The 26,527-nt window shown below is 39.4% G+C and overlaps 1 protein-coding gene across 1 annotated transcript in view; it reads right to left on the bottom strand.

The window, feature by feature from the left end:
- LOC119799052 (rho guanine nucleotide exchange factor 12-like) overlaps window positions 1-26,527 on the bottom strand; it is a 106,219-nt gene that overhangs the window by 33,294 nt on the left and 46,398 nt on the right. Inside the window, exons 7-17 of the mRNA XM_038308736.1 lie at window positions 22,569-22,688; window positions 17,104-17,229; window positions 12,588-12,683; window positions 12,398-12,508; window positions 9,212-9,310; window positions 9,043-9,085; window positions 6,984-7,089; window positions 6,756-6,893; window positions 6,649-6,681; window positions 4,497-4,611; window positions 3,429-3,528 (exon numbers count right to left, since the gene is read on the bottom strand). Coding sequence (XP_038164664.1) covers window positions 3,429-3,528; window positions 4,497-4,611; window positions 6,649-6,681; window positions 6,756-6,893; window positions 6,984-7,089; window positions 9,043-9,085; window positions 9,212-9,310; window positions 12,398-12,508; window positions 12,588-12,683; window positions 17,104-17,229; window positions 22,569-22,688 — 1,087 coding nt within the window. The remainder of the gene's footprint in view (window positions 1-3,428; window positions 3,529-4,496; window positions 4,612-6,648; window positions 6,682-6,755; window positions 6,894-6,983; window positions 7,090-9,042; window positions 9,086-9,211; window positions 9,311-12,397; window positions 12,509-12,587; window positions 12,684-17,103; window positions 17,230-22,568; window positions 22,689-26,527) is intronic.

The raw sequence follows: 26,527 nt of genomic DNA, 5'->3' as shown, positions 1-26,527 counted from the left end.
GACGAGCAGTATGGAGGAATATTGACACGTTTTTTGTGGACTTTTATGGACCTTTCTGCCTCGGGCGCCATAGACCTCCATTATTTGAATGTCAGCAGACAGCAAGAAGCCTCCCAGATCTCCAGATGCATTTGAGATATCAAAAAAGTACTCCAGAGTGTTTTTCAGCATGGGGGTGAGTAGAAAATGAAGGCTAATCATGTTTTGGGTGTACTATTCCTTTAAAGTAATTCAATAAATATATCAGTTTCTCAATTAATTTTAACTTTTGCGACCCTTTGGTCAAACCTTTGACCAGGGACCTTGTCTTTAGTCATTTTAAGTTGGCTTTATTTTCAGTTGTATCCAGTTGCTGAGATAGTGACAGTAAAAGCTCAAAGTGGTATCTGGCATGTCACTTTTGAAAAACGGCACATGCCTGAAGGCCACTGGTAGCGCTTTACTGTCGCAAAAACAAACATTCTCCCTCTGTCTTTTGCAACCTCTCAGTAGACCCCTTTTGATCAGTAAATTAACAAGACACCAAGTTGCTATTAAAGGAAAAGTCCAGTTATGTTCAGAATTCAAACTTCTGAAAGTTCTTTAAATATGAAATGATTCCATCCTGTTCAATAAATGATCAGTGTTTTTAATTCAGAGTAATTTTCATTTGAATGTGCTTTACTGGAGGCATCCATGTTTGTCAAAGAACACTACTGCCACCTACTGGTTAGTGACGTCACGGTGCGGTATCGGCTGTTGATCAAGTCCCAGTGCTGTATCTGGGGTTTGTCACAATGCGCTATTATCCAAGTCATCTTGAAAACATTCTTCTTCCAAATGTTGGCTACATATTACGGGTTTTTTCTCTGGCCAGAAGTTCGATGGCAAATCCTCCTTCTTCAAGTTGGCGATCCAACGACCAACCCGTCCGTGGAGGATCAGGAATCAGAAAGGTGGAATAACTCTTTTTTTTTTCACTTTTACCCGATGTATTCCAGCATCCAGCTGCCATGCACGTGGGCATTGTCAGTTTCACTATAGCTCTGGTGAATTTCAATGGTGAAGTCCTCTGGAAATCTTCAATAATTGTTGTTGATTGCAGATGTGTCTAGTAGTTCCCATTGATTTTGCTTGTAAAGCGGGGAGAATGGCGCTAGGCTTACCGCACCGTGACATCACTGCTGGAAGATGGCAGGAAGGAGGGGCTACTATATATGGGCAAAAATGGCTGCCCCAAGACTCATTGATCGCAATGAAAATTGTTGTTTTTTGTTTTTTTTTACTGATTAAGGCTAAATTCATTAAATCACAGCAAACGTATTCGTTTTGGGTATAAATAATGATCCATTGATTATTCCTTGCTGATGGGACTTTTCCTTTAAAGACAAGGTCACATTTATTCCTCTAGGTTAAATCCTACATGTACATCAGAGAGACAAAAAAAAGTCAGAGCAACTAAGTGTAAATTCTGCTCTGTTTCCTAACAATACATTTTTATCTCAGTTAGTTGGCCAGCCCATAAGTGCTCTATATAGACCTGAAAAATCATTTAACCCTGTCATGCCAAATGTATCGTGTTTGATACATACAGTTTCTGAAATGTTTTGCCTCTGACACCTTTTGCATAATTTAATGGTAAAAACTTTGCTCAAAATCCTATTGTACACAATCAGATATACCTGATAACAGCCAGTAGAAGACTACACAAATAATAATCTTGACTTATCACTCAGTAATAAATTATTAATATCAAAAATGTATTTCTGTTTTTTCTTTTTACATATTTTGTTAACAGGCTAAATAACGACTTCAAACCAAAAAAAAGTAATTTTCTGTTTTGTTTTATTCTTGGATCGGGCTTTAAAGGGTTAATATATCTCAAATAAAGGCTAATACTTGAGTCAAAAGTTGTGCAGTTCTGCTCTAAAAAAAAATCTATTATCTATTCTATATGTGGCTATTGTTACCATTATCTATTTTACCTCAGTAGTAACAACCGCAAACAAATATAAATCCTAGCATCAACATCTAAGCCCTTTAAAAAAAATTGTAGTTAAGTTGTAATGAATTGGTAAAATATCACAGTTATATATACAGAGATTGAGGCCATAACTACGGAAGCCGAGAGCGGCCGTCCTCTATTTGTTTTCTCTTTGCCTTCTTGAGATAACGACATAATTATCTCGTTATAACGAGAAAACAGTTATTGATTTCTTGAGATAACGAGATCATTAACCTGTCTGAGTAATGAAAGAGGCTGGCCAACAGCCCTGGATTCCCAGTCTATCCATGCCTGCGGGGCCCATAGTTGTGCAGTCGCGGTATCGCATTTCTGCAGATAATCAGTTTTTTTAGTTTTGTTTTTCTTTTCACTCATTGTCAGGTCGTGGTGGATGATTGGATTGCATGGAATACAGTAGAAACAAATCTGACTGTTTTGTAATTAAAATCTTTAATCTGGACTCATTTTGGGGATTAATGCATCTTATAGCTAACCTGACTCCGCCAGATGGATTTGCTCCGCATATCCATCTAGAAACCTTCCGTTGAAGTAATTTTGGGAATGGGCGAAAATACTGGTTAGCTGATTGGCCTATGTTGGTGATAGACGGGCCAAATAAACCAATCAGATCAACGAAGCATATGACGTACTAACAGAGCGCCGACGAATACACAACCACAAGCCAGGCTACTTTTGCCGAAACCAGTCGGGAGAAGAGCAAAAACATCTTTTCCTCTGAGAAAAGCCTCCAGAGCAGTGTTTTGCTCTTCTTTCAGTGAAAAAATACTCTGTAATTCCCATAAAACTTGCTCGATAGCCACACTAACGCTAGTTTCATCGGCTGAAGCCGCCATGTTCTTTAGACTGAACTGTCGCGCTTCTCGTTGCGTCACACCTCAACCCGCCTCAAAGCCAACGCTGATTGGACGTTCGTTTGGTGAACGGCTCCAAATGTTCTTCAACTGAGAGTCTCCAGACTGATTAGCGAGTGAAACCTTGAAAGCTTGCGAGATCAGGATGGTCTCACTCATCGTATACCACTTAAAGGCGGAAAACAGAGGCCCTGCGCTAAGGCGCCGGAGGCATAGGTCTAATTGCTTATGAATCAGAAGTGGAAGCAAATCATTAAATCAATAACGTCGTCTCGTTACCTTTAAGTTAAACTAAGGATTATTTACAAGATTCCACATAAGCTGCCATGACTTATACGTATAAATCCTCTCCTGCTGTTGTGGAAACAAAGGATGGAATCAGTTTTAACACACACCAATCATCTCATTATCGCGAGAAAATGGCTTTGTTATCTTCAGATATTGAGAAAATTAACTCTTTTTCTTGAGAAAACTACAGTGAAAAAGTATCTGAGGGACACGGCCGCTCTGGGCTTCCATACATAACTAACCCACGTACACATTTTTATATATAACCAGTAGTTTTTCCTCACATGACGTGGAGTCCACTCTGCTCAAACGTGGAACAAGGATGTTGGGAAATCGAGGCTTCTTTGGCTTCTCATCACTATCCTTTTCAGGTTTGTTACCTCTCTACTTGCAAAATAACAAAGATAATAAAGGTTATGCTATCGAAATGTCATCAAATAAAAAAAAATGACTTTACATCTTTTCTACGGTGGCCCAGAGGTATCAACACTAATACAAAAGCTGCAACGCAAATACAAAAGCTGCAACATAAACACAAAAGATGCAACGCAAATACAAAAGCCGCAACACAAATACAAAAGCCGCAACACAAATACAAAAGCCGCAACACAAATGCATAAAAACATAAAAATTAACATAAAATTATTTTAAAAACAAAATAACTTTACTCTCTTTTGTAAATCACTATACAACTAGGTTTCCTCCATAGCTCATAATACTCATTATCAAAGAGCTATCTTTGAAAACACTGAATATTTTATTTATAATATACTTTATAAACATATATTTGTTAAACATAATCTTATAATATATTAACATTGTGTTTATCATAATAATATTCAATTGCAAAATATATAACTTTGCATGTATTTCATCCAGTTTGAGTTCAGTTTAAATAGTTTTTTAATCTGAATATGTGTAATCTAACTTAAAGGTCATTTTAGAATTTACTTTTGGTCTTTTAAAGGGTTGTGACATGTAATAGATTATTGTTATATTATCTCTGGCTCATCTTTCATGTGAATAAAATGAGATCTAAGGAGCCTCATATTCATTCTGACTGCAGCTGTCTGAACTGTGGTCTCAAGGCACGTTGGCCAGTGTACAATAAGGGGTCTACGTACGTAATGTCTATGTGTATAACGACCAGCGGTTGCCTAACTTTTGTTGTAGTTTTATATCTTCTTTGAGGTCATTCCGTTGTGGTTTTCATATTTCTGTTGCGGCATTTGTATTTGTGTTGCGGCTTTTGTATTTGTGTTGCAGCTTTTTTTTTTTTGTTGGCACCTCTGGGCCACCGTACTTTCCATTAAACTGTGAAAATTGTGTGAATAAGAAGGAAACTTTTTCACCTTAATCTTGGGCAGGAAATGGATGCGTCCACGTTTTTGTTCAAGGCCGCGAGGTTCCTTTACTTTCACCCCAAGATGCTTCATATAGGTGCTAATCACATACTGCATAGTTTGGCTGCACACATTTACACAAAATAATAATTGTTGGATTATATGGGATAAAAATGTCATGGAAAAGTTTGTTAATCCTTACTAATTGTTTATCTAATTTATTGTTTTTGCTACATTAAACTTTTCAAGACAAACAGAAGCTGTGAAAATGCAAAACATGATTTTTTACAATAATTGCAAAAGCAATAATGAGACAAAGGCTATTGAAAATAAAATTTACCACTTGTTAAATCATGGATTTACTTTGAATAACATCATTTAAGCTTCTTTAAGTGACAGCGCTAAGATCTGAGTACCAAGGGGCGGTTTTAGGAAATTTGGGGCCCTAGGCAAACACAGACAGGGGTAGGGTGACCAGACATCCTACTTTTCATACCTAAAAAAATGCCCGGGGGGAATTTTACTTCACTGTAGACAAGCCATGATCTGCTTATCTGTTCTCCATTTTTCATTTGGATGAAATAATAGCTGCATGAATCATGACAGCAGACAAGATAGAGGAGAGCAGGAGGCGGGGTTACCAATCTACTTGCTCTGGAGAGCAGAGTTCGCTGCTTTTAGATGTTGTCTCCAAAGTCTCCAGTAGCAGAAAAAAAGTCACTAGATTTTTGAAATCAAAGTGCTAGAGGGGTCTAGCACCTGTATTGGCACCGTTTGTTTTCAAATGGTTCGCTGCTGTCTGGGGGGGTGAGGGATTACTGAAGAGTCAATGAGTCGATGCAATCAGCTGGTTTTCCTTAGATAGAAAACTTTAAATCAATCTGACTGGATGATCTGGTGAACTGTAAAATGCCTTGAGATGACACGTGTTATAAATTGGATCAGTGGCGGTTCTACACCAAAATGTACCAGGGGGCCAGGAGGGGGGCAGCATGTTTTCATGGGGGCACAGAAAAGCATGAAATAAAAATCAGGACAAGGGATTCAAATATATTAAGAGAGCTGCATGAAGTGACATTTCTATTCAAATAGATCTAATTAAATTAGATGTCTTATTAGGTCAATATACATTCAGAATCAGGAATTTTACATAACTCTGATTTAATTTAAGCTAAAAATTACCATTTTCTATAAAATTTGAATTAGAACTCTTGAAAAACTGATAAATTAGGTTGTAAAAATTAGAGCAATTTGTTTTGAATAAAACGTTTAGCAGATGAAAACTAGGATCCTGTCTCAATACCAGTGAAACGATCACCTTATTGTTTTAAAATAACCAGCAAAACAGAATTTGTAAAGAAAAAGGACCTATCAGAAAGCATGTCTGTTACAGCGCATATCATCATTAGAATTTCTTTGGTTATTATGTCTTCAGTACAGGGGCCATAACAGGGGCACTGGCACCCGTTGGCCCCTGTCTAGAACTGCCCATGAATATAACCGCTATATAAATAAACTGAATTAAATTGAATGAATAGTAATAGTAAAATATTTCAGTGTAAATGTTTTACATCATCGTTAATTTCTAAATTTAAGCAATCAGCTTTTAATGGAATTAAAAATCCTTTTGGCTAAACTACAACATTCAATTCAAGTCAGTTTATTTCTATAGCGCCAATTCACAACTCGTGTCATCTTAAGGCACTTTCCAGTTCACCAGATCATCCAGACGGATTGATTCAAAGTTTTCTATCTAAGGAAAACCAGCTGATTGCATCGACTCTTCAGCAATCCCTCACACTAAGCATGCTTGTAGCGACAGTGGAGAGGAAAAACTCCCTTTGAACAGGAAGAAACCTCCAGCAGAACCAGGCTCAGTGTGAGCGGCCATCTGCTGAGGCCCACTGGGGTTCAAGGAGACAGAAGCAGACATAGAAAATACAAAATATACTTAAGTTGTTTTTCTCAAGTAGCAAGATTAACATACAAGCGACTGAAAAAGCGAGACCATCATCAGATGAGGCTTTTCCTTCTCAACAAGTCAAAGAACTTTAATTAGAAACTAAAAAAAGAGAAGTAGAGGTAAAAACTTCTCAAAAATGGATCTATCAGACTTTCTGATCTATGAGGTTGTATGAACAGAAAATGTTACTCTTCTCACCACTTCTCCTCTTCTGAGTACTGAGTCGTCGGCCTGCAAAAGCAAACACGCATTAACATCAGCAGATAAAGAGTTTTTTTTTATCGCGTATCCACTCAGACACTCACAGGATGTCCTCGATCCTTGCGAGGATGTGTTCGGCACAGGCGCATTCCTTCTCCAACGCCGGCAGGTCTTTGCCTCCATCTATGTCCAGCCTGGACAGCTCGTCTTCAGCCAGGGTCAGACCCATACTACGCTTCTGCCTGCAGGCATAGACTTCCAGTTTGATTTCTTCCAACGCACTCAGACTCCTTTAAAACTTTAGACTGGACCTTTTATCCATGGGATGTTACCTGAAGTCTTCCAGGTTTTTCTGGAGATCTGAACGGAGTGAATCTTGTAACGCCTGAGTGTATTGTTTACACAGCTCCTCTGGGATCAGCTCCAGCCTCCGCTTCTCTAAAACACGCCAGTACTCATCAGTCATCTCTGTCAGTCTTATTCTCACCCAGAATACAGTTTAAATACTTTAAAGAGAAATGTAGGAAAAATAAACATTTACAAAGAAAATGCAAGAATCCAGGAGAGAGGTGACACTGAATTAGATACCTTATATAGATATATATATATCGTATATAGATCCAATCCTATCCTCCATAGACCCTATCCAGATCCGTCTGACATCAGTGCTGCCAAGCAAACATGAATGATGGGCACTGCTCACTGCTGCTTACCTTATCAAAGCTGCACTTTAAAAAATAAAATTGTCTAGAGAGCTGTTCTAAACCAAATTTAGTTTTGTTTACACTTGTGTAAACAAAATGACAAAATAAATCTATCTAAGTCTTGAATTAAACAAGAAAAAAAAAGGTTAATTCACAACTTAAATAGTTCACATAGATTATGAGATTTTGGGGTAATATTTATAACCTAAAAGAGTACGCCAATGACGATACAAAACAGGTTTTATGTGTGGTGCGATAGTGTATACACACAAACATATATATATATATATATATATATACCGTACACATATATATACAAATATACATATATATATATATATATATATATCTACATATATATAGATATATATATAGATATATATATATATATATCTATATATATATATGTCTATATATATATATATATCTATATATATCTAGAGATATATATAGATATATATATCTCTCTCTAGATATATATATAGACATATCTATATAGATATATATATATAGATATATCTATATATATATATATAGATATATCTATATATAGATATATCTATATATCTATATATATAGATATAGATATATCTATAGATATATCTATATATATCTAGATATATATCTATATCTAGATATATAGATATATATCTAGATATATATAGATATATCTATATATCTATATATATCTATCTCTCTCTCTCTCTCTCTCTCTCTATATATATATATATATATACCGTAAATTCTCTAATATAGGCCCGGGCCTTTATTTCACTCAAGTGCATCGCGGTCCAGGCCTTTATTGGATAGAGGCCAGAATTAGAGACAGGCCTCTATTGCTATTTGAGCAAAACAGACTACCAGTGGAATGAATAAAAATGAGATTTTGTGTCTATTTGAACCTATAAAACACTAGGTTAATTTATAGAAAAAGTACAGTTACCATGTCTCGCTTGGTTTGAAGTAAAAAAAAATAAATAAAATCCTCCAATTCTGTTTAATTCCCCTCCTCAGTTTTTCTCCTCCTCTTCATCTCTCCCTTTAATCTCCTCATCACTCGCGCTCCTCCTGTTCTGCTGCGTGTCTGTTCTCTTCCTCGCGCAGACGGGCAGCAGTCAGGGCCTGTCGTCCAGCGGCGCAGGGCTGTGGTACTTGTATGTTACTTACTACCACAAGTATAATGTTGAGGTATGCCCAGAAAAAACATTTATAGCCCCGGCCTGTATTAGAGACCGGCCATTATTTACCTCCTCTGACAGCGAGACCGGCCAATGTTAGAGTCCCGGCCGCTATTGGAATACAGGCCAATATTAGAGAATTTACGGTATATATATATATATATATATATATACACACATACACATATATACATACATACATACTTATAGCTGTTTTTATTATTTTTATATATGTGTTTTAAACTGCAAAATTCTTCTTGTTAAAATTGTCTATAGGTAGACAATTTTAAGATCTGTCCAGCGACAACAGATGAAAAATAGCCTTTTTGCTACTTCTGGTGCATTTGCAGGAATTAATTTGCACTGTCCCAGTCAAATAAATAAATACATCTAAATCTAAAGAAAATAGCTATATTTACAAAACCAAAGCTCTTTTACATTCTGTATTTTCTGACATTTCAGTGCACAAGAATAACGTTTATATACATGATAAATGTTGGACGCCTTACCTAACTCAGATGAAACTGATTCAGGTACTGGTACCTTCAGGTTCTGGAAAAAAAAAAAAAAAAGAGAAGTCAAAAACAGAAAAGAGAAATTTATTTATGAACCGAACAGAGAGAGACGACTGAGAAAATGAGAACAGACCAAAGAAATGAGAAGATAAGTCAAACTTACTGCTGATCGATCTAAGAAGATAGAGTGGAACTCTATAAAGGAACGCCGGCTTTCCTTGGAGCTGGTTTGCTTATGCATTTCAGCATAGAGATAACAAAGCTGATAGAACAGATACAAACTATAAATCACTTTTTATTTATTTTCCTATTTTGCAGCCCAAACATGGAAAAACAGCTGTTCATCAATAATGGTGTCCTTCACGCCTCCATATATGACGCTCTTTGATTATTAGTAAACTTTGAAAGATATTTTCCAGATACCTTTATCTATTCACCTGTCAAACATTAAATTTTTTTCTTTGCTAGTCAGGATGTCAATGTCAATACATCCTTAACCCCTTAAACCCAGTGGGCCCGGTACACGTCCCAAACGACACCTGATCATGTTGATCTATTTATAGAAATGGCCCAAACACAGTCACATGGTGTTTCATCCACTCGCCTTTCAAATGGGGCTTTAAAATTTCTAAAACTTATTTCAAAATTATTTTTTTTAACAAATAATTCTTGCTTTATAACTGTGTAAACAAATAAAATGAGAAATTCCACCTGACGGGTGTGACTCTGCAGGGGTAATGCAACAGCAGGTGTTCATTTTTAGTCCCGCCCAGTAGTCGAGTTGTAAAAAAGAAAAGAAGGGGGATGGTAAAATTTATTTTTTTTTTTTTGGAAACATACATACAGGTAGCCTAATTGATATATTCTATTAACCTAAAGTAATATGCATGGTCTGGTTGTTACATGTCAGATACGCTGGTGTTTTACCGAGAATTACACCCCTGTGGCAGGAGCGGGAATCGCCCTAAACTCACACCCATTTATGAGAAAACGGATTGAAATATGAATGAAAAGGGAAATTATAAACATATTCTTAATGTTTTTATATTTCTTATACATGGATGCCTTAAAATTGATAGTATTGGTGGACAGATAAATTAGAAATAATAGGATTTTACATGTATGAAACGTTTCAGTCGATGCGCTACAGTCAGGGTGCGATTAATAAAGTTTCTGCTCAGTGGATGCCAATTCCTCATTTTGCTATCAGCACCATTCTAGATCATTTCTGAAGCTTTATTTGTTAAACTTAGAACCTGCCAAAGATTCCCTCCCCTCCTTATTTTCACATTTATTGTCCCAGACTTATGAAATTCAAACCACAATCACAGAAAACAATGATTATGTGGAGAGACTTGCATAATTGTAAAGAAATTATTTCTCAAACTAAGCGGGGGAGGGAGATCTCTGCAACTTAGAACCTGAAACCTGCAGAAGATTCCCTCCCCTCCTTATTTTCACATTCCCTCAAATCACGATGTCTTTGTCGTTTGGTCGTGATGCTGTTCAGAACACCGTTACCTGCTCCGTTGGTTGCGCCACTGAGGTTGAAAATTAAAGCGCATGTGCCCTATGGGCCACCGTAATTTGGTCAGGCTACCAAATGCTGAAAGGGCGATATTATTACTGTTAATATATAATAGAAATCCACACATTCAGTGATAAAATGTCACAGGGGATGATATGGGGGGGGTTGGTCATTTACGAAAGGGGATGATTTTTAAGATTTTTTTAAGTAGGGGGGTGCCATCACCTAGCCTGGGTGCCATTCCGAACTTAGTCCCGCCCACAACGTTTGAGGTCGGGAAGTTCGGTCTGGCATTGCTCAATAGTAGCGCGAGTATGCTAGCACAATATCTGGCGGGCCAATCAAATTGTCAGGGCGGGCTTTATACGATGATGGACAGATGATCAACAGTAACGTAATCAACCACGTCACCAAAGCGCGCTTGGGTGACAACAACAATGGCTGCCGCTGGAGAGTTTGGGTGAGTAGATTCTGCTATTAGGTCTGTTCTGGAAGATATCGACAGCAAATTAATTTTAAAAGAGGAACAGAGAAACGCGACCAAGGCTCATCTTCTTATTCTAGGCGTGCAACTGCACGCTTTGATTTTTGTTGACAACAACTATGCGTGGCTTAACATACGTCACGCACTCCGTTGCTCTTATTGGTTGTAGGTCTATCCAATTGAGTGCAGAGGCATTTTTTTTCCTGGTTCGTTCAAAACACGCCCCATAATCACAGCCCTATGGAGCAGCATCAGACTCATTCTGACTAGAATTGAGTCGGACTACGTCAGGCTAGCCATCACTCGTCATCCCCCCTCAACTCGAGTACTGGCCACGCCCCCTAATGTCCGCCAGCAGTGGAAAGTAGAGGCTCAGACCTTTCCAAGGAAGGGTCAGAGGTCATTGTGCAACCATTTCAGGTGATGTAACCGGCATGCGTTACATAAGCTTGCTCTAATATTGCTATTTTATATCCAGTTTGGTGATTTTAGTGGTAAATTTAAAAGAAACAACGGCTAAATCTTAGGAGCAAAGGCTTTGCCTTATGCAGCAGGTCTCCTATAATATAAATCAGCATAATTCCGTTCCCTTATGAGTGGAAAATGCATTTTTGCACATTTTTGGCATTGTGCAAAAATCACACTTCCGCCTAGCACACTGCACACTAAAAGGTTTGTGCAACAAAAATGGTTGACTTATAGTCAAGATGAGGATCTATAAAGTCTGACGGTTCATCCAGAGTTTCAAATGGGCGTTCATGGTGTTTTGCAGTCTCTGTTTTGTAGAAAAAAAATAGGCAAGCTAAATATTTTTAATTCTTTCTTTTTTTAATCACCTATAAATCAGACATGGTGACATTTAAAACAGTGGATCCACCTTAAAAACATCCCTCAATTCCTTTCTGTCATACAAATACAAACAACTGTATTTCCTATTTATAGTTTGGGAGCTTAGGACCCTCTGGACTTAAGGGGTTAAACATATTAGGGATAAAGTTTTTGGAGACAAAGTCTCTTAATGCCACATAATTACATATAAAACATAAAAATTGTTAGAAGAACTTAACCTTTTCTTCATTCTTCCTATCACCAGGGATGCATAGAAAACCTTAACCAGGTATAAATTCAAGTATTTGAAATTTGTTGACAATAAAACCATGTGGAAAAATCCATAATTTCTCTACTGGAAAAGTAGTTTAATTTGCTATTGATCAAGTATCTCTGTATATAATCATTTCATTGTCAATTATTATGTATTATTACTACTGTGAGTGTTCTGAATAAATAAATATACTGGTAAACTCATAGGTAAGGCTGTGATCTGCTTGCATACGTACCAGAGGAGCAGGCTCAAATTGGGAAACCACATGATGAAGAAAGACTGCTAGGTGAGCCGGTCGAGACTTGAGCGAGTCGATGCTCTGAAAACAGCTGCACTCACCATTTACCTAAAATCAGTGCATCAGACAATGTGTGTCATGTTCTCTGAAAAGTAAATCAGATCGTTAATATTTTTATTTTAGGTACCTGGTCTTGTAAGTCAAAGCATTCGTCCTCTGCGCCGATTATATGGGGGTTCAGGGTGTACGGAGGGGTGGCAACAGAAGACTGGGGACTCGAATCCTAAATGATAAATTAAAGAAAACACTAGAACTGTGCACCTGGAGAATAAATAACTAATATACAGCTATGGACATTTTTACAGTAAGGTGTTGTTCTATATTATCAAAACACTTTGTGTTAAAGTATTTTATTGTTTATTTTTTTAGCTCTTAAATATTATGCTGATGAAGGTTCTCAGTCATCCGGGTCATAGTCATTCCAAAAAAGTAAAAAAAAACAATCCACTGGACTTCTTTTCCTAGATTGTATGGGAGAATTATCCTGCCATAATGCAAGGGCACACAATTTCAATTTGAGAAAAGAATTTCATCTTCTCGCACTAAAAACTTATAACGCTCACACTCAAAACATGCGCTCTCTCTCCAATGTTTTCTCTTCTCTCTCAAATCTTTGTTTCTTCTCTCAGATTTAATGCTTCTTGCACAGATATTTTCTCCTCTCGCTTGCCTCCTTCTCTTCGCGCACAAACCGCGCTCTGCTCTAGTCTCAGATACGCTCGCAAACCCGTAGGCTCTGCTTGCTGATTTTTTTTGCTCTCTCTCAGATTGGATCGGATCGTCGCCTAGCAACCTTTCCAGCCAATAGAACGACAGCCTCGGAAAGGGTGCGCTTGTTTAACCCTACTGAGTGTGCCTGTGATAAACCTTACAGACAATAAATTGGCTTTTTAATTTGGCCTGGCTGAATAGACGAGCTCCTCCGCTCGGGGTCGGGGCTGCGATGATAACAAGCTGGAACCTTAGTCCAGCTCCTCTGTTTAAGGTTGGTTTTTCTTTCTTAACATAGATGGCTTCCTTCACTACTCTTCTTCACTATTATGTTATTCTTACAATCTCTAACGTTCTGCTCTCTCTGCTTTTTCTCATAGTAGCTTCATCTGGTCTGTTCCTGTTTGGCTGTGACTCCATCCTGGAGAGAAATATCAGCTGTGCTGCTGCCATCAACACCTTTGTTTATAGATGTTGGAGCTTGGTCTGTTTTCCAGTGTAGTCCTGTTTCTCTGACTGTGACTAACTGGATGGGCTCCCTTATTTCCATAGCGTCAATTCACATCCTGTCATCTCAGGTCACTTTCCAGTTCACCAGATCATCCAGTCAGATTGATTCAAAGTTTTCTATCTAAGGAAAACCAGTTGATTGCATCGACTCATTGACTCAGCAATCCCTCACCCTAAGCATGCTTTTAGCGACAGTGGAGAGGAAAAAACTCCCTTTTAACAGGAAGAAACCTCCAGCAGAACCAGGCTCAGTGTGAGCGGCCATCTGCTGAGGCCCACTGGGGTTCAACTCTGATGCTTCCATTAGGTGATAATAAAACTATATATTTTACTCAATCATATTGTCCTCTTAAATTTTTTCAATGTCTCCATAGAATGTGTCATATCAAATTCTGAATCTTCATTTCATGTTTTCCAGTTGAACAGATTAAAATCATTTTATTCTATATTTCTGATGTCATACAGTCCAAAACAGAAACTATACTGCGTGAAAAGACCCCTTTCTTTAAATAAAGACCTTTACTTAATTTACACTACAGAGAACCAGCCACCCAACCTACTGTGTGTTTTTGTAATTATCCATCATTGCCAGAGTAAACCCAGGAAAATGACTAAGCATCAGACGCTCTAATCTCTGGTCCTAATTGTTGATTGTTGAGATACAGCCTTGTAGGGAAGAGTTGGCTTCCCTGGGTATGGTAGGCAGCGTTTGATACCGTTAGTAGAGCTGACTAATTAGAGCACACTGTGGGCTTTTCGGAAAGGGGAGGAGGCTCCCTAGGTCCTGCTTTTACAGGAAGTGTGTAAAGATGCAGAAGCAAATAGTACTTCCCTTGAGATTTTATGGGAACTTTTCGCTTCGTGGTGTTTATATGCAATCTCTACAAATGTCCTGTTCTAATTCTAGGCGACTTATCTCTGCCTTCTCAGAAACCCGTATTGCCTGAAGGTATTTGTGCGGGGGGACTGAGAGGGGCCCCAAAAGAAGAAGAAAACATGAGTCCCACTAGATATTTCAAATTTAAAAAGATAAACCCGCTGTTAAAAATAAATTATCTTTGTGTTCTCACTGATCAGGATTAAAAAGCGAAACAAAGCATGAACAGATTGACCATTATTGTCATTATATGTATACATGAATGCAAAAATAAATCCTCAGTGCCAGCATTAACATCATCTGCACTTTCTTTAAGTTTAGAGCAAAACAATGTAGAAATATTCTTAAAATACAAATTCTATTTTTTTTTTTTTGTTCTAAATAAGCCGCTATTATTTTGAAAGGATGATTTTTATTTTTTAAGGGCTGCTCAGTGGAGCAGGGTGTAGCACTGCTGCCTTGCCGCAAGAAGGTTCGGGGTTCGATTCCCGGCCCGGGGTCTTTCTGCACAGAGTTTGCATGTTCTCCCTGAGCATGCATGGGTTCTCTCCGGGTACTCCGGCTTCCTCCCACAGTCCAAAAACATGACTGTTAGGTTAATTGACTTGTCTAAATTCTCCTTAGGTGTGAGTGAGTGCGTGAATGGTTGTTTGTCCTGTTTGTCTCTGTGTTGCCCTGTGATGGACTGGCGACCTGTCCAAGATGGACCCCGCCTCTCGCCCATAGACGCCCATAGATCTGGAGATAGAAAATGTATGGATGGATGCTACAACTGAGGCCAAAGTTGGCATTACAGCTAAATCTGTGACCATCAGAATTTGTGGCTGATGTGGGGTTTGAACTTCTGCCTGCACTGCATGTTTCCAGTAGCAGAGGAGAGTTTAAACAAATTCTGTTTGATTTCTGAGACCAATATCGGTAAGAAGGATTGTATTTCCACAGTATTGTTCTTACTTTTTAAATTTTTGTCTAGTTAAGAGATGTCAGCACTGAAGGCTGTGCTTGCCTTTCTGGTTGGGGCTGTTGAATATGCCATGGAAAAACTGCCTCTGAAAGAGACCCAACTCAGGCATGCAACGTTTGTTGAGTTCCAGCTGAGGACAGAATGTGAAGTGGAAAATATGTTTCCCTTAGCGGAAAGGTAAAGGTTTAACATAATTGTATAGGAGTGAAGCAAATCCTTGTCTTTCATGGGGCCCCAAATTCCTGGTGGCGCCCCTGGGAATCTTATTTTCAGTTTTTATTCCTATTTAAAATGGAAGTAACAGCCATCCTTAGTTTTATAACATTATGGTAAATAACCATGACAAACAGCAGGTATAAAATGTGGTATAGCTAGTGGTAACATTCAGGAACCATTAGAACCATAAAAAGAAATGCACATGCACAACCCTGTACCCACTCCCCAGAGGGAGCGCCTATTAAATGCATGCGAGAGCGTGTACAAGCCCATTTCTCCTCGTGCACGCTCTGTTTAAAAGTTGGTGTTCTCTTAGCTCATACAAGCTGACTGTGCCTGACCGTGCGCTCTAACCCATAAATCCCTCCATCACTATATAGAGTAGGTAATATATAGTGGACTTTATAGTGAACTCAGTTAACTGATGATCACTACTTTTTGCTCCATTGGTCACGTAACTCCTCCTCCACCGCGCGGTGCCTCAGCCATTTTCGTTATGTTGGGTAGTGACAGCCTATAGCGATAGCAGGCTGCTGTTATAGCAAATCCCATGATGCTTTGCAAGGAGAGCTCTCCTCACAAAGCATTCTGGGATATATCTGCCTCTTCTGAGGCCTTTCTTTTCTTCTCATAAACTTCGTAACACTTTTTTTCTAATCCGTGACCTCTGCTTTAAACAGAAGCCAACAAAGCCCTTTTTTTGTTCAGAAAACATGCAAATTGATACAGACGAGCGGGTCAAACCCTTTGGAATGGGGGTCGTTTGGCTTCTTTTGTCAGCCTGCAATGCCCCATACCTGTCTATGTCTCTGAAAGGGGGGTCATTAAAGGGAATTGTTGGCCTGGCTGAACAGGCGAGGTCTTCCATTCCCCTGTAATGGAATGGGGGCTGCGATGATAGCAGGAAGGAATCAACTCAATTGCTGCATTGTAGGTTTTTGAAAGCTGAAATCTGAGTCCACCTCCTTGAAAAAGCTTCCTGGATGGGAAAAGAAACGTCTTCAAACTTGGAAACTAAGTCCAGTGGATTGTTTTTTTTTTACTTTTTTGGAATAACTATGACCTGGATGACTGAGAATCTTCACCAGCATAAAGAAGAAGGATTTAAGAACCTTTTTAACTCTGGTTGTTAGGATGATCCTCAGCCTACTAGTGGATCAACAGAGCCAAGATAGAACCTTTAAACTTAAAAAACCCTAAAACATTAAGTTAGGAAACAGGTTCAACTCACTTCTTTAATATTAACTCAGTTTGTCCAGCAGTTGTGTTTCTAAAGCTTTAATTGAGGGGAGGTATAATAGCTATTAAGATCTGTAGAGGAGATGGGAAACCGTGTGTATGTAGATGTGCGAGAGCAAATCTTACAGAGTCAGGAACGTAGTCGGTGTCGGGAGACGAGCAGAGATTCAGATCATTTCTGCGGCTAAAGTCCTGACTCTGACGGAGCGATCGCCTTTTTTCAGACCTCTCTGGAATCGGAGTGCTGTGCGCCTAATAAACACAGACACGCATGTAAAAACATCACCACACATTAAAAGAAAAAACAACAGTAGAAACTGAACCCAAATGATTGTTTAGTCTGGAGCTGAATGCTGGGAAACCACCCTGAGATAGCTAAGTAGGACTCTTTATATTTTTAGATGCTGTGATGAAAGGATTTTTTCTGATGGAGTTTTTGTAAGCAGAGTGTTTGACTTCAGAAGGAAAACTCTGGTCAGCAAGGAATAAACACTGAATCATCATGTATACCTAAAACGAATACGTTCGCTGTATTAAATGAATTTACATTTAATCAGTAAAAAAAACATAACTTTCATTGCGATCACTGAGTCTGGGAGCGGCCATTTTTTGCCCAAATATAGTAACCCCTCCCTCCTGCCATCTTCCAGCAGTGACGTCACGGTGCGGTAAGCCTAGCGCCATTCTCCCCGCTTTACAAGCTAAATCAATGGGAACTACTAGACACATCTGCAATCAACAACAATTATTGAAGATTTCCAGAGGACTTCACCATTGAAATTCACCACAGCTATAGTGAAACTGACAATGCCCACGTGCATGGCAGCTGGATGCTGGAATACATTGGATAAAATGCCAAAGAAACCTTTATAGTTCAGTAGGGATGGAACGGTTTGTGAAAACCGTCCGAACCGTTCGGTTCGACTGTCTCGGTTCGGTTCGCGTGTGTTTCGTTCGGTTCATGCGCTGCTCCTTTTTCTCATAGGCGAAGCGTTTACACTCCAGAGCAGAAGGTGGCGGTACTGCGACCAAAGCCAACCACCAGTAGTAAACAAGACGAAGAAGAAGCGAAGCAGCTTAGCCGGGTGTAGCAGAAAAAAATCAGTTGTTGTGGAGAATTGTGTGGGTATGGCCAGGGCCGGCGATTGCTATAGGCGAGCTAGGCAATTGCCTAGGGCGACAAATGTGTTGGGGGCGCCCTCTAGCGTCGCCCTTAGGCTTATGTAACCTGCACAAGAAACCCGTATTTCCACCCGTATTTTATTTTGGCGGGTCAAACTGACAGCACCCTTTAAGTTCCGGGTCACAGGTGACTCGGATATGAATCGCTGTTGCTGCTGTCGCTGTGGCTAGCTGCTCGTCTCGGCGTCTTCTAAACTTATAGAAGAATACGGCTGGGTCGAGGCTTACTAAGACGGCCGAAGGATTAAATTGGGTGTTTTCTGCCGACCGCTCGACGGTGAGTCGTTTAATTTACTTATTTTGTTTTTCTTTAGAAATAGAAGTGCGGTGGCGACACGCCCACTTAGTCTGTGCATTAATGACTGAAAAGTTTATTTATTGATTTAAAAGGTCATTTTCTTTTGTTAGTTTTGTGGCCGAATAGATTATATATTGTTAAAATATTAAATAGGCCTTTTGATTTTTGTAGATTCGTCCTTTTAGGACAGTTTTAGTTACTTTTTATTTATTTTTGCTAACGGCCTATGGAACTCTGGGCTTGGTCATTTTTTTGTGGAGTTGCGCAACGAAATAAGAGAAAAAAAAAAACAATTGTTTATTGAAATGATATGGAAGTCAATTGACTGCGTCAATTAAACTTAGATATAATTTGAAAGTGCACTTTAATTTGATCTGTACTGGTAACTTTAATTTGGTCTGTACCGGTAACTTTAATAAGGTTAGTTAACTTAATTAGTTAGTTAACTTTAATAAGGCTAACCCTTTGATTTGAATCTGAATGTAACTTTAAATTTGATCGCGATCTTTAATTTGAAATTCATTTGAAAAATTCATGAGAAACACTTTATGGAATGTAGTTATTTATTAATTTTTTGTAATTGTTGAATGTTTATTTATTTTGGATAACAGTTTAACAATGTTTAAACATGACAGCTAATTTGTTTTATTTTTATTTATGACCTTGTTTAGGTCAGGGTTTATTTCCACCCCCTGTGTCACGTCAGGATGGCGAGCTACCGGATCACCGCAGCTTCGCGGTAGGATTTAAATGAACCAAGCTATTTTTTCATTCTGGACCTATTTGCCCTGGGTCATGGACAAACAAAACCCAAAACAATCAATCAGATATTGATTGATGGACTGTTGATCACCCTGGATTCATGAATGGACCAAAATAGAAACTCTTGGGTGACATCAGGGTTTATTGTTTTTGTTGCTGAGCTTTTTTTTTTTCCTTGTTGTGTTTTTGGTTATATTATAGAAAATCACTGTTATTATAAATATTATTAATATTGCATATATATATATATATATATATATATATATATATATATATATATATATATATATATATATATATATATATATATATATATATATATATAAAAAACTCAAACTTGAATACAACAATTTAAACATACTTTTGTCTAAATGTATTTTGTTCACACCCACGGGCTCCATAGACGAACCTATCTGAGTGCCTATTATTTTTGGCTGTAGTCAGGCGCCTAGCCTTAATAAGCGTTACACTTACTTCCCATTAATCATAGAATTAGCAAAAAAGCGAATTAAACCGGCTATGAAGCGTCCGTCAGTTTCCTTACAGATGGTTTAAAGTGTTTTTGCACAGTCCTAACTTTGAGTGTGTAATAAATTATTTAAAATAATAAAAAAGAAAAGGTACTGAAACCTATTCTGGTATTTGTCTATGCATCACTCCAGAACAAACACTGCTTTGCACTCAATTTGCAATTTTGTAACACACACTTTGCACAACTGTAGGCACAATTCACCGCACAGCACTCTTTGTGGAACTGTAAACACAACTCAATGAAGCACTAAACAGATGCTGAAAACAGTAATGGTATTTCGCACGGCAAAAGTGGGGGGGGCGCATAACTCAATCTCGCCTAGGGCAACGAAAGGGCTAGAACCGGCCCTGGGTATGGCGAGTGGGAAAGAACAGGAGTTGGAAGACGCGCCAGCAGCACTTTATAGGTCTGCTGTATGGGACCACTTTGCATTTAGAGTGACCTACGATGACGGCGGAAAGAAAGATGCGGATAAAAGTGCAACAGTGTGCAAGCATTGTGCAACACGTGTTGTACTATACAAGACATAGTAAATTTTCTTAACGTTCAACATATACCGAACCGAACTGAAAACAGTGACCACGAAACCATGAACCGAACCAAACCGTGGATTTTGTGAACCGTTCCACCCCTAAAGTTCAGTAGTGCTTTCAGTTTGTTTGTTTTTTTTAGGTTTTTATGTACTTTAATCCTGCCTTGCTTTGTTTCTTTTTGCCTCTGTATTGAGCCTCAACTTAGATTTTCCTCACTGTTACACCTTTATTTAAAAAGCCTAATTTTACCGTAACTGCTAAATGTTAGCATTTCAAATGTTAAAATTTATTTAAACCGAGCAAGTGGGTTATCCTTTGGTTTTTGGTTTACTCATAAAACCACTCCTACAAGCTATCTACTTTCATCATTTAAATATTTATCATTACCTTCATTACCATTATAAGTGCCCAGGCAGGGATTCAACCGTTAGGCCAGTGGTTCCCAAAGTGTGGGACATTGTATTGTAATCCAAAGGGGGGCCCAGAAGAAAACCTTTGGGAACCACTGCATTAGGCAATACTAGGCAGTTGCCTAGGACCCCAAGTTCCTGGGGGCCCCATAAAAATCTGGTTCCATGTATGGTTAATGCAACTATTCCTTATTTGTGCACATTAATTATATTTTGATAAAAATCCTTTCACTAAAATGCCATCAGAATGCTGATAATATTAAAGGAATAGTACACCCAAAACATGATTAGCCTTCATTTTCTACTCACCCCCATGCTGAACAACACTCTGGAGTACTTTTTTGATATCTCAAATGCATCTGGAGATCTGGGAGGCTTCTTGCTGTCTGCTGACATTCAAATAATGGAGGTCTATGGCGCCCGAGGCAGAAAGGTCCATAAAAGTCCAGAAAAAACGTGTCAATATTCCTCCATACTGCTCGTCCAATGTATTCCAAGTGTCCTGAGTGGCTAGCGTCCATAATTTACTCGAAACAAAGTCATTTAGAATGTTTTTTAGAGCATAAACAGTAGTGTATAGGATTTCCTGAAAGCGAGCGCCTGCGAGTTCACGACGCTACGGAAGCCGGCAGACCAAACCAGATGAAAGTGCGCATTCAGCTCGGCAAAGAACTCATGCTCTTCCTCAACACTGAAGTCCTCAGACATTTTTCTTTCGTTGTTTCTTTCTTTGCACAGGTAAACAGCACATTTCTTCTTCTACGCTTGCATTATCGGCAGAGCAGACGCTGAATGCGCACTTTCATCTGGTTTGGTCTGCCGCGGTTTCTGTAGACTCGTGAACGCGCTTTTAGGAAATCCTATACACTACTGTTTATGCTCTAAAAACATTCTAAATGACTTCGTTTCAAGTAAATTCTGGATGCTACCCACTCAGGACACTTGGAATACATTGGACGAGCAGTATGGAGGAATATTGACACGTTTTTTCTGGACTTTTATGGACCTTTCTGCCTCGGGCGCCATAGACCTCCATTATTTGAATGTCAGCAGACAGCAAGAAGCCTCCCAGATCTCCAGATACATTTGAGATATCAGAAAAGTACTCCAGAGTGTTGTTCAGCATGGGGGTGAGTAGAAAATGAAGGCTAATCATGTTTTGGGTGTACTATTCCTTTAAGTGTGTCTCAGCCCCCCCTTCAGTGTCCACCATATTGGATCAGTCCATTTGCTGCACATGTTCAGAAAGGTCCAAACAGACAGCAGCAAACCATTTGAAAACAAACCATGCAAAGAGCAGTGTTGCTAACTTAGCGCTTTAGTCGCTATATTTAGCCACTTTTCAGACCCCTCTAGCACTTTGATTCTAAAAAGCTCCTAGCGCCAAATCTAGAGACTTTTTTCTGCTACTGGAGACTTTGGAGACAACATCTAAAAGCAGCGAACTCTGCTCTCCAGAGCGAGTAGATTGGTAACCCCGCCTCCTGCTCTCCTCTATCTTGTCTGGTGTCATGATTCATGCAGCTATTATTTCATCCAAATGAAAAATGGAGAACAGAGAAGCAGATCATGGCTTGTCTACAGTGAAAAGAAGGACTGGGTTATTTACTTTGGCCTTTTTGGAAACACAGGAAGGAGCAATCAGCTAAGTGAGCTTAGTGCTTGGAAAAAATCTTTCATTCCTTTAGAGACAGCATGAAAAGTCAGCTGAGTACAAAACATAGAGAGGAAAACAAGAAGAAAAGGGACAAACGTAAAGAGGGAAAAACAACAACAGTCTGACTTTTAAATAACACTTATCAGCGTTTTGAGAATGTATGAGTAATTTTACTGATTACTTTGATTTAGCTGTTCTAACACGCTGCTGAACTTACAGTGTTGAGGTTGTTGGCCAGCGGCTCGTCTTCACCGCTCAAAGGAGAGGTCTGGTCCTTCAGGAGGGGAACGTCTTCCTGTTCATCATCATCACAAATCCTGGAGCCCAGAACTCCTTCCTGAAACATTAGGAAAGGAGAAACAGAGACGTCCACTAATGTGAAATAGGCAAACAGTTTAATTTTATTCCAGAATTTGTTAGATTTTATTGACTTTATTTCCTTTAAGCTTTTGTCACACCTTGACGATGTAGCCAGCGTATGACTGACGTACGGAAAATCTACAAAAACGCTGCCATACGTTGGATAAGTTACATTTTGTATAATTTATGAGCACACTGATAATAGGCTGGCACAAGGTGACATACGGCAAGTACGTCCCACCGTATGCCAGCATATGTCATACATGAGGTATAACAATTAAGATAAAAAGCCATCAGAACGCTTATAATATCAAGTGTGTCTCAGCAAATTTAATTACGATTACTAAGATTATTGAGATACGTTTTGGGTCAGTTCCTCTTCAGTCGTGGCGTCTAGCTTATCGTAAACCTCTGAGTAACTTCTGCGTAACTTATCCAGAACTTCTCTCCAACGCATATCAGCGTATCTGCCGTGTTCCAGACTAGCGCTGAACGTGTTTCTAACTTCCAGCTACTGTATAATGGCGTATTGGCAGCGTTTTGGTATAAGGGGGTTCATCCAGACTTCATCCCCGTCATAGGGTGAGCCAGAAGGTGAGAGTGATGGATCCTCCCTGCGTTCACGCCCACCACCTGCCACCTTCTTTCTTTCTTTTTCTTTTACTTTTTGGGGGGGCAGGCGGTAAATAGAGGCTAGGTTAATACCGCAATCAAATAAATCTTATGCAGGCCAGGTGCCTCCAGGTGTATTGCTGCTCCTGAGGGGAGCAGCTGTAACTAATGCTTCCTAATTTAATGCATAAGTTAGGCTCTTTGGACATAAGTTCTGGACTCGTTATGAATACGCTACGTATACGTCAAAAATTGGAAAAAAGTGCATATAAAGTTTAGCGTATGCCAGCGTTTTAGAAGATTTTGGGACGTCAAGCATACGGGGGCTAAATCAGCAAGGTGTGACGGGGCCCTATGTGACCTTTACCCAGCAGAAGCCGTCCCCCACAACGTATCACACTTTAGTGTCTGATGAACGAGATAAAGAGATTGTTGCATGCAGATCGTATAGAAAGCATCTATAAAGCGTACAGAGCTCGTTCTAAAGCCAGGGGAGGAACGCAGCGTTTTATAAGAGAGGAGAGCATTAGCTTGTCACCACTGACGGAGAGCTGTGACATTATGGGATTATAGGATGTGTGAACAGAAGCATTTTGTTGTGACTGACCTGATGCTAAAGGTTTGGTTTGAACCTAAATAGTGATGTCAGCGCTCGCTGTTCACAGGTAAAAAAAGAAAAAAAAGAGAGGGATGCGATTTGTTTGGATTTTACTAAAGATCAGAAGTGTAAAATAAAAGAAGTGGGACATCGGGCATACACTGGCTAAAGGTGTGATAGGGCCCTTAGCTGGGTGACTGTATCATAACAGTCCAGTAGGTCAGGGGTCTTCAACGTTTTCCAGGTCAACGACCCCAAAACTGATGGCCAGATGTGGCTGCAACTAACGATTATTTTAAAAATCGATGAATCGGACAAAAAATATTTTTTATATTAACCTCTTTATTCCAAAATAAACATTTTAGACAGAACAAACAAGCACACAAGTACAGGTTGCTCATTACTGTACTGGTGCAATATGAAAAATAAATGTTTGTGTTAAAACTACGCAAACTTACATGAGAAATGTAGCTGTACATCCACAAAATATAGGCTACTTTGTTTCATAAAGCGCAAAAAAAGACATTTTTGTTTTTAAAAGCCCCTAAGGGGTTCAAACAATAGCCCCCCCCCATTTCAACAAATGGGGTTTTTTAGACTAGAAGAGTTCTGCCTTTTAAGACAGGAAAGTATAACAGTTAAAGTTGCTACTTGAGAAAATACTGAACCATACAGATAAAAATAGCCCTGTGATTCAAATTATAAATTGTATTTGGAATAAAAATGAGAGAACTAGGGGTGCTAAAAAACACATCCTCCAAAGACAGATATTTACATGGGAATGTGGCAGATAATTAATTGACATATTACTGATCTTGCTGGATTTTATTCTGCTTTACTTCCATAAATTGCAGGATCTTCTTTCCTTTATCTTTGCCAGAAGATTTAAACTTTAAAAGCCTTGCCCTCATAATTTGCAAGTTAATTTATTTATAAAGGCTATTTTAATTATTGTGATCAATTTGCGCCGTCAATCCCGGCGCATGCGCGCTTCATTTGCAGTCTGGACGCTGAGGGTAAACATCCTGGCTCTGACTGCAGCGCTGAGAGGGATTCCTGCGGGAGAACGGGGTTGGGATGGAGGAGGCGCCCCACGGCAGCAGCTGCCGCTGGAGGACAAGAGTAGGAACAATACATGCTTTCACGTAAGAGTCTCAAAAAGCTGCCAGTGACACCGTAAAAAGTTGCCAGATTTGTCGCTAGTCGCTTTTTTGAAAAATAGTCGCTGGAGGGGTCTGAAAAGTCGCTAAATATACTGTAGCGACAAAGTCGCTGAGTTGGCAACACTGCACCTGCAGCGCTGGCTCGCTCTGCCGTCATTTTTTTTCTTCCCCCGTTTCAGTCAAGTGGATGTGATGACGGCGGCGGATGACGCATTAATCGCGCGACACAACTAATCGATGATGAAATTCGTTGCCAACGCTTTTAAAAGTCGATTTTTATCGATTCGTTGTTGCAGCCCATATATATATATATATATATATATATATATATATACTCACCGGTCACTTTATTAGGTACACCTGTCCAACTGCTAGTTAACACTTAATTTCTAAGCAGCCAATCACATGGCGGCAACTCAGTGCATTTAGGCATGTAGACATGGTCAAGACAATCTCCTGCAGTTCAAACCGAGCATCAGTATGGGGAAGAAAGGTGATTTGAGTGACTTTGAACGTGGCATGATTGTTGGTGCCAGAAGGGCTGGTCTGAGTATTTCAGAAACTGCTGATCTACTGGGATTTTCACGCACAACCATCTCTAGGGTTTACAGAGAATGGTCCGAAAAAGAAAAAACATCCAGTGAGCGGCAGTTCTGTGGGTGGAAATGCCTTGTTGATGCCAGAGGTCAGAGGAGAATGGCCAGACTGGTTGGAGCTGATAGAAGGGCAACAGTGACTCAAATAACCAGCCGTTACAACCAAGGTGGGCAGAAGAACATCTCTGAACGCACAGTATGTCGAACTTTGAGGCAGATGGGCTACAGCAGCAGAAGACCACACCGGGTGCCACTCCTTTCAGCTAAGAACAGGAAACTGAGGCTACAATTTGCACAAGCTCATCGAAATTGGACAATAGAAGATTGGAAAAACATTGCCTGGTCTGATGAGTCTCAATTTCTGCTGCGACATTCGGATGGTAGGGTCAGAATTTGGCGTCTACAACATGAAAGCATGGATCCATCCTGCCTTGTATCAACGGTTCAGGCTGGTGGTGGTGGTGTCATGGTGTGGGGAATATTTTCTTGGCACTCTTTGGGCCCCTTGGTACCAATTGAGCATCGTTGCAACGCCACAGCCTACCTGAGTATTGTTGCTGACCATGTCCATCACTTTATGACCACAATGTACGCAACTTCTGATGGCTACTTTCAGCAGGATAATGCGCCATGTCATAAAGCTGGAATCATCTCAGACTGGTTTCTTGAACATGACAATGAGTTCACTGTACTCAAATGGCCTCCACAGTCACCAGATCTCAATCCAATAGAGCATCTTTGGGATGTGGTGGAACGGGAGATTCGCGTCATGGATGTGCAGCCGACAAATCTGCGGCAACTGTGTGATGCCATCATGTATATATGGACCAAACTCCCTGAGGAATGC

Source organism: Cyprinodon tularosa, unplaced genomic scaffold (assembly GCF_016077235.1).
Source record: "Cyprinodon tularosa strain WSP-4 unplaced genomic scaffold, ASM1607723v1 ctg646, whole genome shotgun sequence".
Taxonomy (NCBI): domain Eukaryota; kingdom Metazoa; phylum Chordata; class Actinopteri; order Cyprinodontiformes; family Cyprinodontidae; genus Cyprinodon; species Cyprinodon tularosa.
Note: the sequence above shows the minus strand (reverse complement) of the source record. Positions and strands in the feature narration are given on the sequence as shown.